General features: G+C 61.4%; 1 protein-coding gene across 1 annotated transcript; it reads right to left on the bottom strand.

Moving 5' to 3' along the window:
* Positions 1-5283: 5283 nt before the first annotated feature.
* On the bottom strand, positions 5284-9593 carry DLX3 (distal-less homeobox 3). The gene is made up of 3 exons (XM_014958978.1): positions 9115-9593; positions 8669-8859; positions 5284-6724 (listed from the first exon to the last, which is right to left on the bottom strand). The coding sequence occupies exons 1-3, from the start codon at positions 9434-9436 to the stop codon at positions 6383-6385; spliced, it is 855 nt and encodes a 284-aa protein (XP_014814464.1). The 5' UTR covers positions 9437-9593; the 3' UTR covers positions 5284-6382.
* Between the last annotated feature and the right edge of the window lie 2094 nt (positions 9594-11687).

Raw genomic sequence — 11687 nt, 5'->3', positions numbered from 1 at the left:
GGCTGTACACTTGTAAAGTAACGACTGCTCCTCCATACCTGCTGTCCTTTTGCCAGGGGGGTCTGTCCCCAATTTGGGGGAGATGCTTCCATCCCAGTCCTCGGAAGCTTCCATCTCCAAAATCTCCTGGGAAAACAGCCCCATAGGGATGGGAGCACTGGAACGGGGGGCTGAGGCCCAAAACATCTGTGCGGGACCCGCCACTGTCTTCAGGCACGCGATTGCTCCCCCGAAATGGAGGCACAATTATAGTAATTGTGGAGCCGGGCCCCTGGGTGAGGGGCTTCTCGCCGCCTCCTCGGGGTAATTACAGGCAATTTGGAGCTGTTGAAGATGTCTCCCTTAATAGGGTCGGGAGAGGGAGGGCGGGGGGACGCAGGGGGCAGGCTGGGGACCCCGGGGCGGGTCAAGCCGGGGGTTACTGCCCCGCTCTCCAGCAGCCCCAACGAATTCCTGGCCCTGGGAGCCAGGATTTTTTTTCTCAGCTGCGGGTTTGGGGGTAACTTCTCTCTTTGTGTTTTTCAACCGGCCAGAACCTGGCAAGAAAATGCATTATCGTTATTTCCCACTTTTCCCAAGCCTGCTCAGTGTTTGTCACCCAGTGTGGGGATGGGACCCACAATTTGCTGGTGCAGGGGGCCCGTGCCGAGGTTTGCTCCGCTGCACAAATGCGCCGTGCCCCTCGCTCCAGATATTCCCACCTTATATTTTCCCCACTCCAAGGGTCACCACCTTTCCTGGAGACCACATTTCCTATCCAGGGAGGGAGCAATGCCACGTGTGCCTCTGTTTGATTTGCACCTTCAGCAGCGCGTGGGGCCAGAGTTTTAGCAAGAACTTGGCTCCCACCTGAAGAGTTGGGTTTTTGAGCAAATGATCAGTAGTGGGGACATGGGCAGGGCTGGAGAGCAGGCACTGAGCGTGGGAACGGTGTGCTCTGGAGCCAGAGGGACGTGGGGAGCCCCAGACACGAGCCCCCACTGTCCTAGTAGTGGTTCTGACCCCTCCGCTGAGAGGTTTGGGGTGCTGGCCGTGACCCTGCTGGAACACAAGCGTGATTGTCCCTGGCTGTGACCCACACTGGCCATGGGCACGTTGCAGTGATGGCGTGGGGAGGACATGGAGCCCACAGGCTGGCTCAGCACCACTGTGGCCGGGACCCACTGCAGCCCAGGGCCAAGACATGGTGTGTGGTGTCCCCTGCATGGGTGGAGGGTGTCCCTGCGTGGGGACGAGTCCAGCAGAAGCAGGGGTCTGTGCAGGGCAAGGCTGGCTTGATTTTCCCTGAGTGATGGAGTCCATCCCCCTCACCAAGGCTTTAGGGATGTGGATGGATTTGTTTTGCACAGACACGGGAGGAAAAGAGAAGTTCTTATCCAGAGACTGGGGAAAACCCAGCTCCTCATGGGTGGGATTTACTCTGGGCAGGGGCTTTGGGATGGAAAGGGTGACTTTCCCCCAGGAATTACTCTCCAGCCACAGAATGGGGCTGAAACGTGGTGTGATCCCTTCTGCAAAGGGCTCTGGGACCACTCGGGGTGCCACTGTCGAGGAGCCAGGTGCCATCCCGGTCCTATACATTTGGGGTGACCCCAGGAGAGCTGGAGGTGGGGCTGGAGGGGGCTTGGTGGCATGGGGTGCTTGGGGATGGTGGGGGGGCGGGAGGCTCCGGTGGGATGGGAGAAGCAGGAGGCAGAGGCTGCGGCTCCCGCTCGGCGTTCCCGACGGATGTGCTGCCAAGGACCTGCAGCCAGAGCCTCTCGCAGGTCCCGTCTTGCAGCGGGAGGGAGGCAGCAGCCCTCGGCTCCCGGGGCCGGCATCCGGCCCGCCCGGCGCTGGCGGTGCCACCGGGACGGCGGCTGGCACCCGGACCTCCTGCTGCAGGGGGGGGGGCACCGCCTCCACCTGGGGCTCCCCCCATCCCCCCACGACTTGCACCCCACCACACACACGGGAGAGCCGCGGCCGACCCCTCCTGCCCCAACACATGGGATTGGATCCCGGTCTAGGCACCCTTGGGTGCAGGGAGATTCCTGCTCCAGCCCCTCTCTGGGGATCCCGGTCCCCTCTGCCACCCTCCTGTGTGCTGGTCCTGCTCGGGATGCTCCTGTGGGATGGGGATGGGGAGAGGGAGGGGGTCCTGTGCCCTGAAGGGGAGGGGGTTTGGGTTGTTTTGCCCCTTCTTCTGCAGCCAAAGTGACCCCGCTTTCCGTTGCGCCCCAGGACAGGGGTGGCATTGCCAGCACGGCATCGCTGAACCTGCTCTTGGCTTTTCTCCACCAGCCAAAAGTGTCCCCAGTTGGAGACACTCAGAAAAGACCAAGAGCCCCCAGACATCCCAGTCTGGTAGCGTTTAACCCACTGGATGGGAGAAATCCCACCGGGGGGGACAGGGATGTCCCTGGGCTTGTTCAGGTCCCTCTTCCCTCGATCAGAGCAGGCTGGAAACCCAACCAGCCCCCTTCAAATTGCCAGGGTGGCTTTGGGCAGCCACGGGGGGGGACTTTGTGTCCCCTTCCCATCCCTAGCCAGGCAGGGGTGACAGGACATGGACCTGGAGAAGGATCAGAGAGGTCCCCAAGGCCACTGTCCTATTTTTCAGCCCTGCCGATGGTGATGGAGCCCCGGCTGGGCAGCGATGCCGTGGTGTCCCGTCCTGGGCTCCTGGTGGCTGCCTGCCGGGTTGGCCAAGAGCTGGGGAGGGGACGAAGCCACGGTGGATGCCAGGCTGGGCCGTGGGCAGGCGGCTGCCCCCGCGCTCCGTGTGTGCTGGCAGCGCCGTGACGCAAGGGGCTGGAAGCGACGTGTTGCAACGGGGCAGGGAGCGTGTGCCGCGCCGGGAGGGCTGCCGGCCGGGGCCTGTGCATGTGAGGCAGAGCCCTGTGGGGGGACGCTGGGCACTGCTGACCCACAGCTTGGACCCACAAGGGGATGGAGACCACACCTGAGCCCTCATCCTGCCTGTAGCCACTGGCAAAATCGCCTCCGTGGAGCTGGTGTCCCCAGTATCCCCATCCCGGTACCGACCGGTGCCACTCTCCGTCCCCAGTGCCAGCAAGGGATAACTGGTATAATGAAGAATGGTCATTTTATTCCTGTGCCAGGGCTGGGCGAGGGATGCTGGGAGGAGTGGGGTGATGGGGTGATGGCTCCACCTCGGGGAGGTCCTACCTCCGCCCCTCAGGCCCCCTTCTGCTTTTGGGAGCACTGGCAGGCAGAGTGGCCTTGGCCTTGGGGAAGGATGTCTGGGTCCCGCAGTCCCTTTTGGGGAGCCCTGGGGGTCTTGGCCACCTCTGGGCTGGAAGAGCTGCAGGTGATACTGGTGGTGAACACCCTCCTCCCAGGGCTGTTGGAGATGGGGCTGAGCGAGGAGGAAGAGGGGGAAGACATCCAAGAGGGACCATGCCTGGCTCTGCCATGGCTCATCGGGCAAGTGTGAGGGGCTCCTGGCACCCACCCCACAGGCTGTGGGTGCTGCGACCCCTGGGAACCCCCAGCCCCACGTGGGCTCTGAGACATGCTCGGTGGTCAGGAGAGAGGAGTGGGACAGGGGGGCTGCATGAGCGCAATGTCTTCCCCGGTGCCCATCCCTGTGGCGTCAGGGCTGGTGGCACAGGCTGCCTGGGTAGCCCAGCTCGCAAGCAGAGCTGCTGGGGGTGGGGGGGGAGCAGGATTAGTGCCTGTCCACAGGCAGTGATGCGCCCAGAATTTATATAATCCACGGATATGTAATCTGCCATCTCGTTATTTTTTTTTTTTTCACTCTCCATCCTCAAAAAAAAATTTAAAAAAGAAAAAAAAAATAACATAAAATAAAATCAAATCACCCCGCGCCAGCTCATGCCGCGCTTCTCACTCCAGGCAACGCCGCTCGGTTTCCTCCTCTCCCAACCCGCCGCCTCCTTGCCCTCGCTGGCAGCCTCCCCCGTAATAACCCCGTGTCTCCAGCGTGTCTGCCCGCCTGCCAGCTGCGGGGCGGCTCTGCTGGCCTCCAACCCCAACCCCAACCCCTGCCGGGGGGGCACAGCGGGGGGGCTGGCAGCACCCCGCAGGTCTTTGCAACCGGCCTGGTCATGCAGGAGCCCTGTGGGGATGGCCGGGGGTCCGGCACAGAGGGGACACGGGATGGAGACCTGGGATGGGGACTTGGGATGGGGACCCAGCCCATGGGGGGATTTGGAGAAAACCCCAAATCCCTGGATTGGCCCCACATGGGCTTGGCTGTGGGAAGGGGGGAGGTGGGGACACCTCTGGGGACCCCAGGATGTGTCCCAGCCGTGCCCAACATGCCAGCACCCCAGGGTGCTGGGGGTGTCCCCTGTTGGCGCAGAGGGACTGTCCCCAGGGCCATCCCACAGGGAGCTGGGTGAGGGGTGGGGGCCTGGGGAGACCCCACCACGGCCATGGGGGATGTGATGGTGGGGACCAGGGCAGGTCCCCTGTCCCCAGAACAGGTCCATGGGGACAGCAGCAGGATTCATCCCCCGACCCTTGGCTGCACTCCCACCCGTGTCACGATGCTGGGGACACCGGGGACAGCAGGGCAGGGGGCCCAGTGTGGTTCGTCCCCAGGGGAATGTCCCTGTCACCGTCACCCACATCTGGGGGGGTCTTCTGAGTCCTCCCAACCCCACAGCACTCATGGGGAAGCCACAGTGGCAGCGAGTGTCTGTCCCACTGAGTGGGTGCCTTGGTGGGAGTCCTGTCCCCCGCCAGTCCTCACCCATGGGGCAGCCCGGCCACCCTCCCAGTTTGCACAGCTGGGAACCAACTGGTTCCCAGTAAGAGGAGTGGGAGAGAGGCAGCAGGTCTCCGTAGTGGTCTGGGGAAGACTTGGCAAACCAGGAATAAAATCTGCCCCCCCCCAAAAAAATTCCCTCTCGGCGGGGAAAAGCGGGACTCAGGGTGAGCCCCGTGCCCACCACCCGGTGCCATCCCCATCCCCGACCGCCCCCCAACTGCCCTCCAAAAACGGGGCACAGGGGAGGAATGCGGCATTTAACTCCGCGTTTCCCAAGCCAGAAACCTCCTGAGCTCCACCGAAAACCTCCCAGAAAAAGTGGTGTTTGGAGCCTTCAAATTCGAAGCGCTTTTATTAACATTTATAGATCAGCTTTGGTTCACTGGGAAAGCAGCAAAGGACGCTCGGAGGAAGCCCCCGTCCTCGGAGGGGGCTCCCATCAACCATGGCTTTTTTTTTTTTTTTTTCCTTTAAAAAAAAAAAAAAAAAAAGCAAAGAAAAAACAGACCGAAACCAGCTTGGTTTGGATCAACTTTATACAAATGAACCTTATGTACACTCTCTTTTTTCCCCCATACACCCCTATTTATATAAGGCAACATAAATAAGATCCTCAGGACTGTACAACACATATGAACACTTCTTAAAACTGCACTTTCTGCTTTTAAAAAAATAGCATCATTCTCTTAAAAAATAGTAAAGAGCTTTTTTTTTCTTTTTTTTTTTGTCTTTAAAATGTGTTGTCGGTTTATTTAAAAAATAGGCGTTCTGCTCCGCCGTTAGCTTAAATGACGCAGATGGAGGCACTGTTAGAAAACAGACATTAGCACAATTTTTCTCTTTAAAAAATAACTTAAGCCATTCCTGAACTGTTTAAATATTAAAATATTTTCTCTCCCCGCACTTTTTATTATTTTTTTCTTTTGTTTTGTTTTAAATAACCACCTTATTGTCTGAGCATCGTCCCGGGTGATTCCCACGAAGCTGCCATGGAAGCGGCCGGGTTGGGGGGTCCCATTTTGCTCCCGTGGGGTGTCCGTGGTCCCCCCCCAAACTGCTCCTGGATTTCGGGTGCCACCAGGGAAAAGCACATCCTGCTCCTCCGGCGTCGGCGACGGGCACCCATCGTCCTCCTCCCCACGGTCTCCATCTGACCGGGCTGCGGGTGCTCCGGGCGCCCCTCGCACCCCTCCTGGGTGCCCAGCCGTGCTTTGGGGGGGTCACAGCATCCCCCCCCACTCCAAGGCAGCTCATTGGGGTGGCCCCAAGAAGCAAAGCTCCGGCAAGGGATCCCCAGCAGATGTGGCTCCTCAGGGGCCGTTTTTATTAGGGGGGGGTGATGGAAAAAAAAAAAAAAAAGAAAAAATAAAATGCATAAGAAGAATTCGCCACCTTTTTCCTCGCCTGCCCTGGGCTGGAAACTAACAAGTTTAACCCTTTGCAGTCCTCTTGTTCCTGAGATGAGCTGGGAGAGGATAGGATATATAAGTGTATATCTAGGGGTGCGTGTACATGGGTGTCCTTTTTTTAAAAAACAAAGAGAAAAAAAAAAAAGAAAAAAAGAAAAAAACCCAAAAAGTAGGGGGAAAAAAAAGGAGGCAAAGGAGTTCTGCCACTGTCTCTCATCCCTTTTTCTTGCTGTTAATAGACGGCCCCGGTGTTGGGGGGAGGCCCCGGGGAGGTGTGATGCATCGTGGTGGCCGGCGGCGGCTGGTGGGGTCCGTGGGGTCCGCTGAGGGTCTGGGGGTGATACCAGGGGTTGTGCTCCTCCAAAAAGCCGGGGGAAGAGCTGTAGGGAAGCGGCTGCGGGAGCGGGGTCCGGCCCGGCGTGCTGCCGTGAGAGTTACTGTCCCAGACGGCCGGGGAGGGGGGAGAGTTACAGGCCATGGAGTCGCTGTTGTTGGGGCTGTGCTCCAGAGGCACCTCGCCGTTCTTGTAGAGCTTCTTGAACTTGGAGCGGCGGTTCTGGAACCAGATCTTCACCTGGAGAGGGAAGGAGGGAGAGGGGTCAGCCCCCCGCCACCAAAAGGGGATGCTCGGGATGAACGGGGAGACCAGGGGGTGCGGGAAGGGGAAGGTGGGATGGGGGCAATGAGGGGGTGATGAGGGGACACAGGGCACGTGGAAAAGGACAAGGGACGTGGGTGTCACAGAGACCCCAGGCACACAATAGAGTGCTGGAAGGAACAAGGGACATGGGTGTCATGGGGATCCCAGGAACATGATACAACATGGGAAGGGACAAAGGACATGGGTGTCACGGGGACCCCAGACGCACAATACAGTGTGGGAAGGGACAGGGGACACGGGTGTCATGGGGACCCCGGACACGTGATGCAACACGGGAAGGGACATGGGTGTTACGGGCAGCCTGGACACACCATACATCATGGGAACCCCCCCTACACATGGTGACACCCTGGGACAGGGGTGTCATGGGGAACCCGGACACACGGTGCATCCCGGGAAGGCACCCGGGATGTGGGTGTCACGGGGAACCTTGGACACACCAAGTGGGAGGGCACCCACGATATGGGTGTCGTGGGGACCCCGGAGACGTGGTGTGTGGTGGGATGACCCCCCCTGCCTTGGGGGACATGGGTGTCACGGGCAGCCCGTCACGCCACGCATCACGGGACGCCGGGCGTCGGGAGCGTCCCCGGTGCTGGGTGAGGCGGCGGCGGCGGCGCTGGACGCCCTTGGCCCCCGGGGAAAGGGGTGGAGGTTTATTGGGGGGGGGAGGCGGCGGTTGTCACCCAAACAGGATGTCCCTCTGGGAGCGGGTGACGCGCTCCGTCAGCCCTTTGCCGACTTGTCCCCGATTGCTTCATCGCCCAAGGGAAGAGGAGGAGGAGGAGGAGGAGGAGGAGGAAGGCCGGGCGCTGGGGAGCGTCGCAGCAAGGGCGGCACAAGGGCGCCGGCCCACGGGAGGGAGGGAGGGCACTGGGATGGGAGGGGGTGCGGGGGTGTCACATGCGTTGAGGTGACAGCGGTGACAACCTGCTCGCCCTCACGCCAACAGACCGGCGGGGATGGGCAAAGTGCCCAAACCCTAAGGTTTAGCCCCAAGTCTGGGTGGCTCGTGGGGAGGAGAAACCCAACGCCCCCCCCTCATCCCGGTTCGTCCTGTCCAGGCTGAAGTGTCACCCCCAGCACAGGGTCCCTGGAGGGCAGGGGGGGATGTGGCTCCTGTCCCAAATTCCCTTCTCCCTGACTGGGACCAAGCGGGATGGGGGAGCCGGAGCACGGGGGAGGAAAGCCAAGGGGAGCCCCAAAAATCTGGGCGGGGGGAGCAGGGTTCGGCCCCCAGGTTCCCGCTCTCTGGCTGGACTCGGGGCCAGGACATGCTTTGGGATGGGGTGTCCCGAGCACCCCATCCTGAGTGCCCTGTCCCGAGAACCCCCTCCCGTCCGGAATTTGCTGTCCCGCATTCCCGGGAAGCCGGGTGCGTCGCCCACCCCGGACCCTGCCACGAACCGGGGCAGGATTCAGCCTCAGACACCCCCCCCTCCCCGGGGCAGTGGGGCAGAGCCAGGTCTGGGATGGGGCTGGCTCCGGAGGGAGGGGGCTACACCCCAAAACCCCAGAGCGGGGCTCGGGGAGGGGGTCTGTCCCCTCTCTCTGCTCCTTCCCTCCCCTCTGCCTTTTCCCTGGCAGCACGGATCTCCTCCGTGCGGGGAAATCTGGCGGCAGGGACCCCTGTGTCCATGAAGCATCTATCCCCGGGGACCCCCAGCTGCCCCCCCCAGCTCTGACCACCCAGCTGCAAACAGACCCCCCTCCCAAACCCCCACCAGTTTGGGTTTTGCCAGGGGGGAGGGGAGGGAAGCTCTGGCTCCGGGTCCTGCCATTCCCTCCTGCTCGTAGTTGGGAATTGGGGTGGCGGGGGGTGGCGAGGAGGAGGCGGAGGGGGGGTTCAGCCCTTACCTGGGTCTGGGTGAGCCCCAGCTGGGCGGCCAGTTCGGCCCGTTCGGGCAGCGCCAGGTACTGGGCTTTCTGGAAGCGGCGTTGCAGAGCCGCCAGTTGGTAACTGGAGTAGATGGTGCGGGGCTTGCGGATCTTCTTGGGTTTCCCGTTGACCATCCGCACCTCCGGCTCCGGCTCCTCCTTCACCGACACTGGGCAGAGAGCGGGGGTGTGAGGTGGGTGACGGTGGGGACCCCAGCAAAGACACCCCCCCCCTCCAGCTTATCCCACAGGACGTCCCCCCCAGTCCTTCAGCGGCGACAACACCCCCTTTGCCACCCCCGTCCTCAACTTGGGGGACACTTAGAGAGGGGACTCCTTCACCAAGCTCCCTCTGCAATCCCAAGGGATCGGCGGGATGGATATGGCCCCTCTCCCTCCCACCCCCCCCTCCTCTGGCATCCTACCTGTTTCTTGTGCTGGGAGCTGCTGGTCCCTGAAGTGACCATACTGGCGGTAGGAAGGGCTGTAGGAATAGTCGGATTTGGGCGAGTAGGTGCCGGCTGCGCCGATGCCGTTGAGGTTGAACTGGTGGTAAGGGTAGTGGTGGCTCACGGGCTGGCTGTAGGACTGGCCCGAGTAGTAGTCATGCTGGCCGGTGTAGTAGCCCAGGTCGGTGACGGAGGACTCGGGTAAGGTGGGAGAGTCCTTGGAGGCGGCATGGCAGCTCAGCGAGCCCGAGAGGTCCGTGAGGATGCTGGAGAGCTTCTTGTCGAAAGAGCCGCTCATCGCTGGAACTGGGGTTTCAGGGGGATTAGGGGAGGGGGGGAGCTGCCCTCCTGGGCTGGGGACCCCCCAACCTGGCTGCTCCGGGTACCCGCGCGGCAGGCCTGGCGTGCCCAGAAGCCGGCTCCTCTGCAGTGACTCTTGCGAGGAGCAACCAAGAGACTGTGCCCAAACCTCCAGCCCCGGCCGCCTGCTTAAAGCCTTTAATTAGGGAGCAGGGCAGGGTGGGTGCGCATTCCGATTGGCTCCAGAAATATTGCCTGGGAGGCAAAACAGGCTCCTGCCTCCTCTCTCTCTCTGGTGTTTTTTTTTTTTTCTCTTTTTTTTTCTCTTTCTTTTTTTTTTTCCTCCCTTCTTTCCCTCTCTCAAGAAACAACAAAGAGTGGGTGAAGGAGGGAGAAGGAATAAATAAAGATCGCAGGCTCCTGGCCGAAGGAGTTGGGGGTGCTTGGGGGGGTAGAATGACAGCTGAAAGGGCCTCTGGGACATCGTGCTATCCTGGGGGGGTCCTGTGGTCCCCTGTGGTCCCCTTCTCCTGGGACTCTTGGTGCTGAGGTGGGATTTGGAGGGGGAGCGGGGTGGGGGCTGTGTTTGGTGAGGGATAGGGGGGAAGAAGGGTTGGAGTTAGGGAGTAGGATGGATCCGGGCTTGGGGCCAGGTGGCTATGGGGGCATGTTTTAGACATCCCCCCCCGGCTCCACCTCCCACCTTCTCCCAGCAGTTACCAGTGTCTCCCAGTTCAACACCATCCCCCAGGCAGAGCACCCCCAGCCTCATGGAGTGGGGGATCCCCACATACCCCAAAACTTGCCATCCTCCACACACCTCATGGGGTTCTGGGGACACCCTCCCTTCCACCATCACCACCCCGGGGGCTCTGTGCCCCTCTGCCACCCCTAATCCTGACTCCCCCGGCTGCCCTAAGAGCCCCCAGCAGCCTGCACCTGGGGAGGTGGTGGGGCTTTGGGGGGAGGGACTTTTATTTTGGTGGGGGGATTTCTGCCCCTCCTGACAAGTCCTTGCCCCCGGAGGGGGCCGGAAGGGAGGAGGGGGAGCGGAGCTTTAATCCTGGCCGGTGCTTTTCCCCTTCCCCCCCCCCGCCTTGAGTCCTCCCCCCCGGGACTGTCCCCTCCGAGCCGCCGGCACCGCAGCGCGGTGCAATGTCGCCACCTGACGGCCGCAGCGGGGATCTGCCGCGCCACCCCCCCTGGGGTGTTTGGTGGGGGGGGGGGGTTGGGGGGGGGGGGGGGGTGGGGGGTGTGTTTGGTGAGGGATAGGGGGGAAGAAGGGTTGGAGTTAGGGAGTAGGATGGATCCGGGCTTGGGGCCAGGTGGCTATGGGGGCATGTTTTAGACATCCCCCCCCGGCTCCACCTCCCAGGGATAGGGATAGGGATAGGGATAGGGATGAAGCTAGGGACAGGGATAAGGGTAGGAGAAATAGAAATCTAAATTGCAAATAGGAATAGAAATAGGAATAAGAGAAACAGAAATAGGTATAGGAAGAAGAATACGAAGAGGAAGAGGAATAGAAATGATAGAAAGGGGAATGGGTAGAACTTGGGATCAGTTCCCGAGGGAAGCAGCCAGGACAAGGCAGATGCGTGACCCCAAAGCCGTGTGCGAAGGCACAGGCTCTCCCCCTGCCTGGGAAATGTAATTTGAGATTTGAGGAATTAATTCAGAGGGGACAGAAACGTCTGGGACGAGCCCAGCCCTGCTGCCTGTCCTGCTCGGGGCTCTGCGGGGCCTCCCTGGGGAGGTTTCCCAAGGTCCCGGAGGAGCCGCTGGGACATCCCCGGGTCCCCGGCCTGGCTGTCCCTCCAGCCGGACTGTCACCAAGGGCTGTTCCTTCCTCCTGGGAGAGGGTTTCTCCAGCAGGAAAAGCCGGTTGGGGAGCTGCGGGCCGGGGAGCAAACAGGGAGCAGGTCTGTGCAGTCCTGAACCAGTTTGGGACTGGGAGGCACTGGTGCCTCCGGCTGCCCGAGGCTCCTCGGCCAGGCTGGCTCCTGCTGAAGCCCCAAAGCTTGGGGGGGTGGGGGTGGGTGCTGGAGGGAGGGGCAATTTGGGTGAACTGGGACAGTTGGGGGGCTGGTGGCACTGGGGCACCTGGGGGTCTCGGTGGGTGGGTGCACGGGGTGGGGGCTGGCAGGGCTGACCACAGCAACACCCCTCCCCCGCGCCATCCCATGTGTCCTCCACCGAGCTGGAGGGGTTGTATGTCCCCCCCCAGATGGTGGGCGCCCCCGGCAGTG

The sequence above is a fragment of the Calidris pugnax genome, unplaced genomic scaffold (assembly GCF_001431845.1).
Source record: "Calidris pugnax isolate Ruff unplaced genomic scaffold, ASM143184v1 scaffold335, whole genome shotgun sequence".
In the NCBI taxonomy this organism is placed as follows: Eukaryota; Metazoa; Chordata; class Aves; order Charadriiformes; family Scolopacidae; genus Calidris; species Calidris pugnax.
This window is presented reverse-complemented; position numbering and strand designations above follow the sequence as displayed.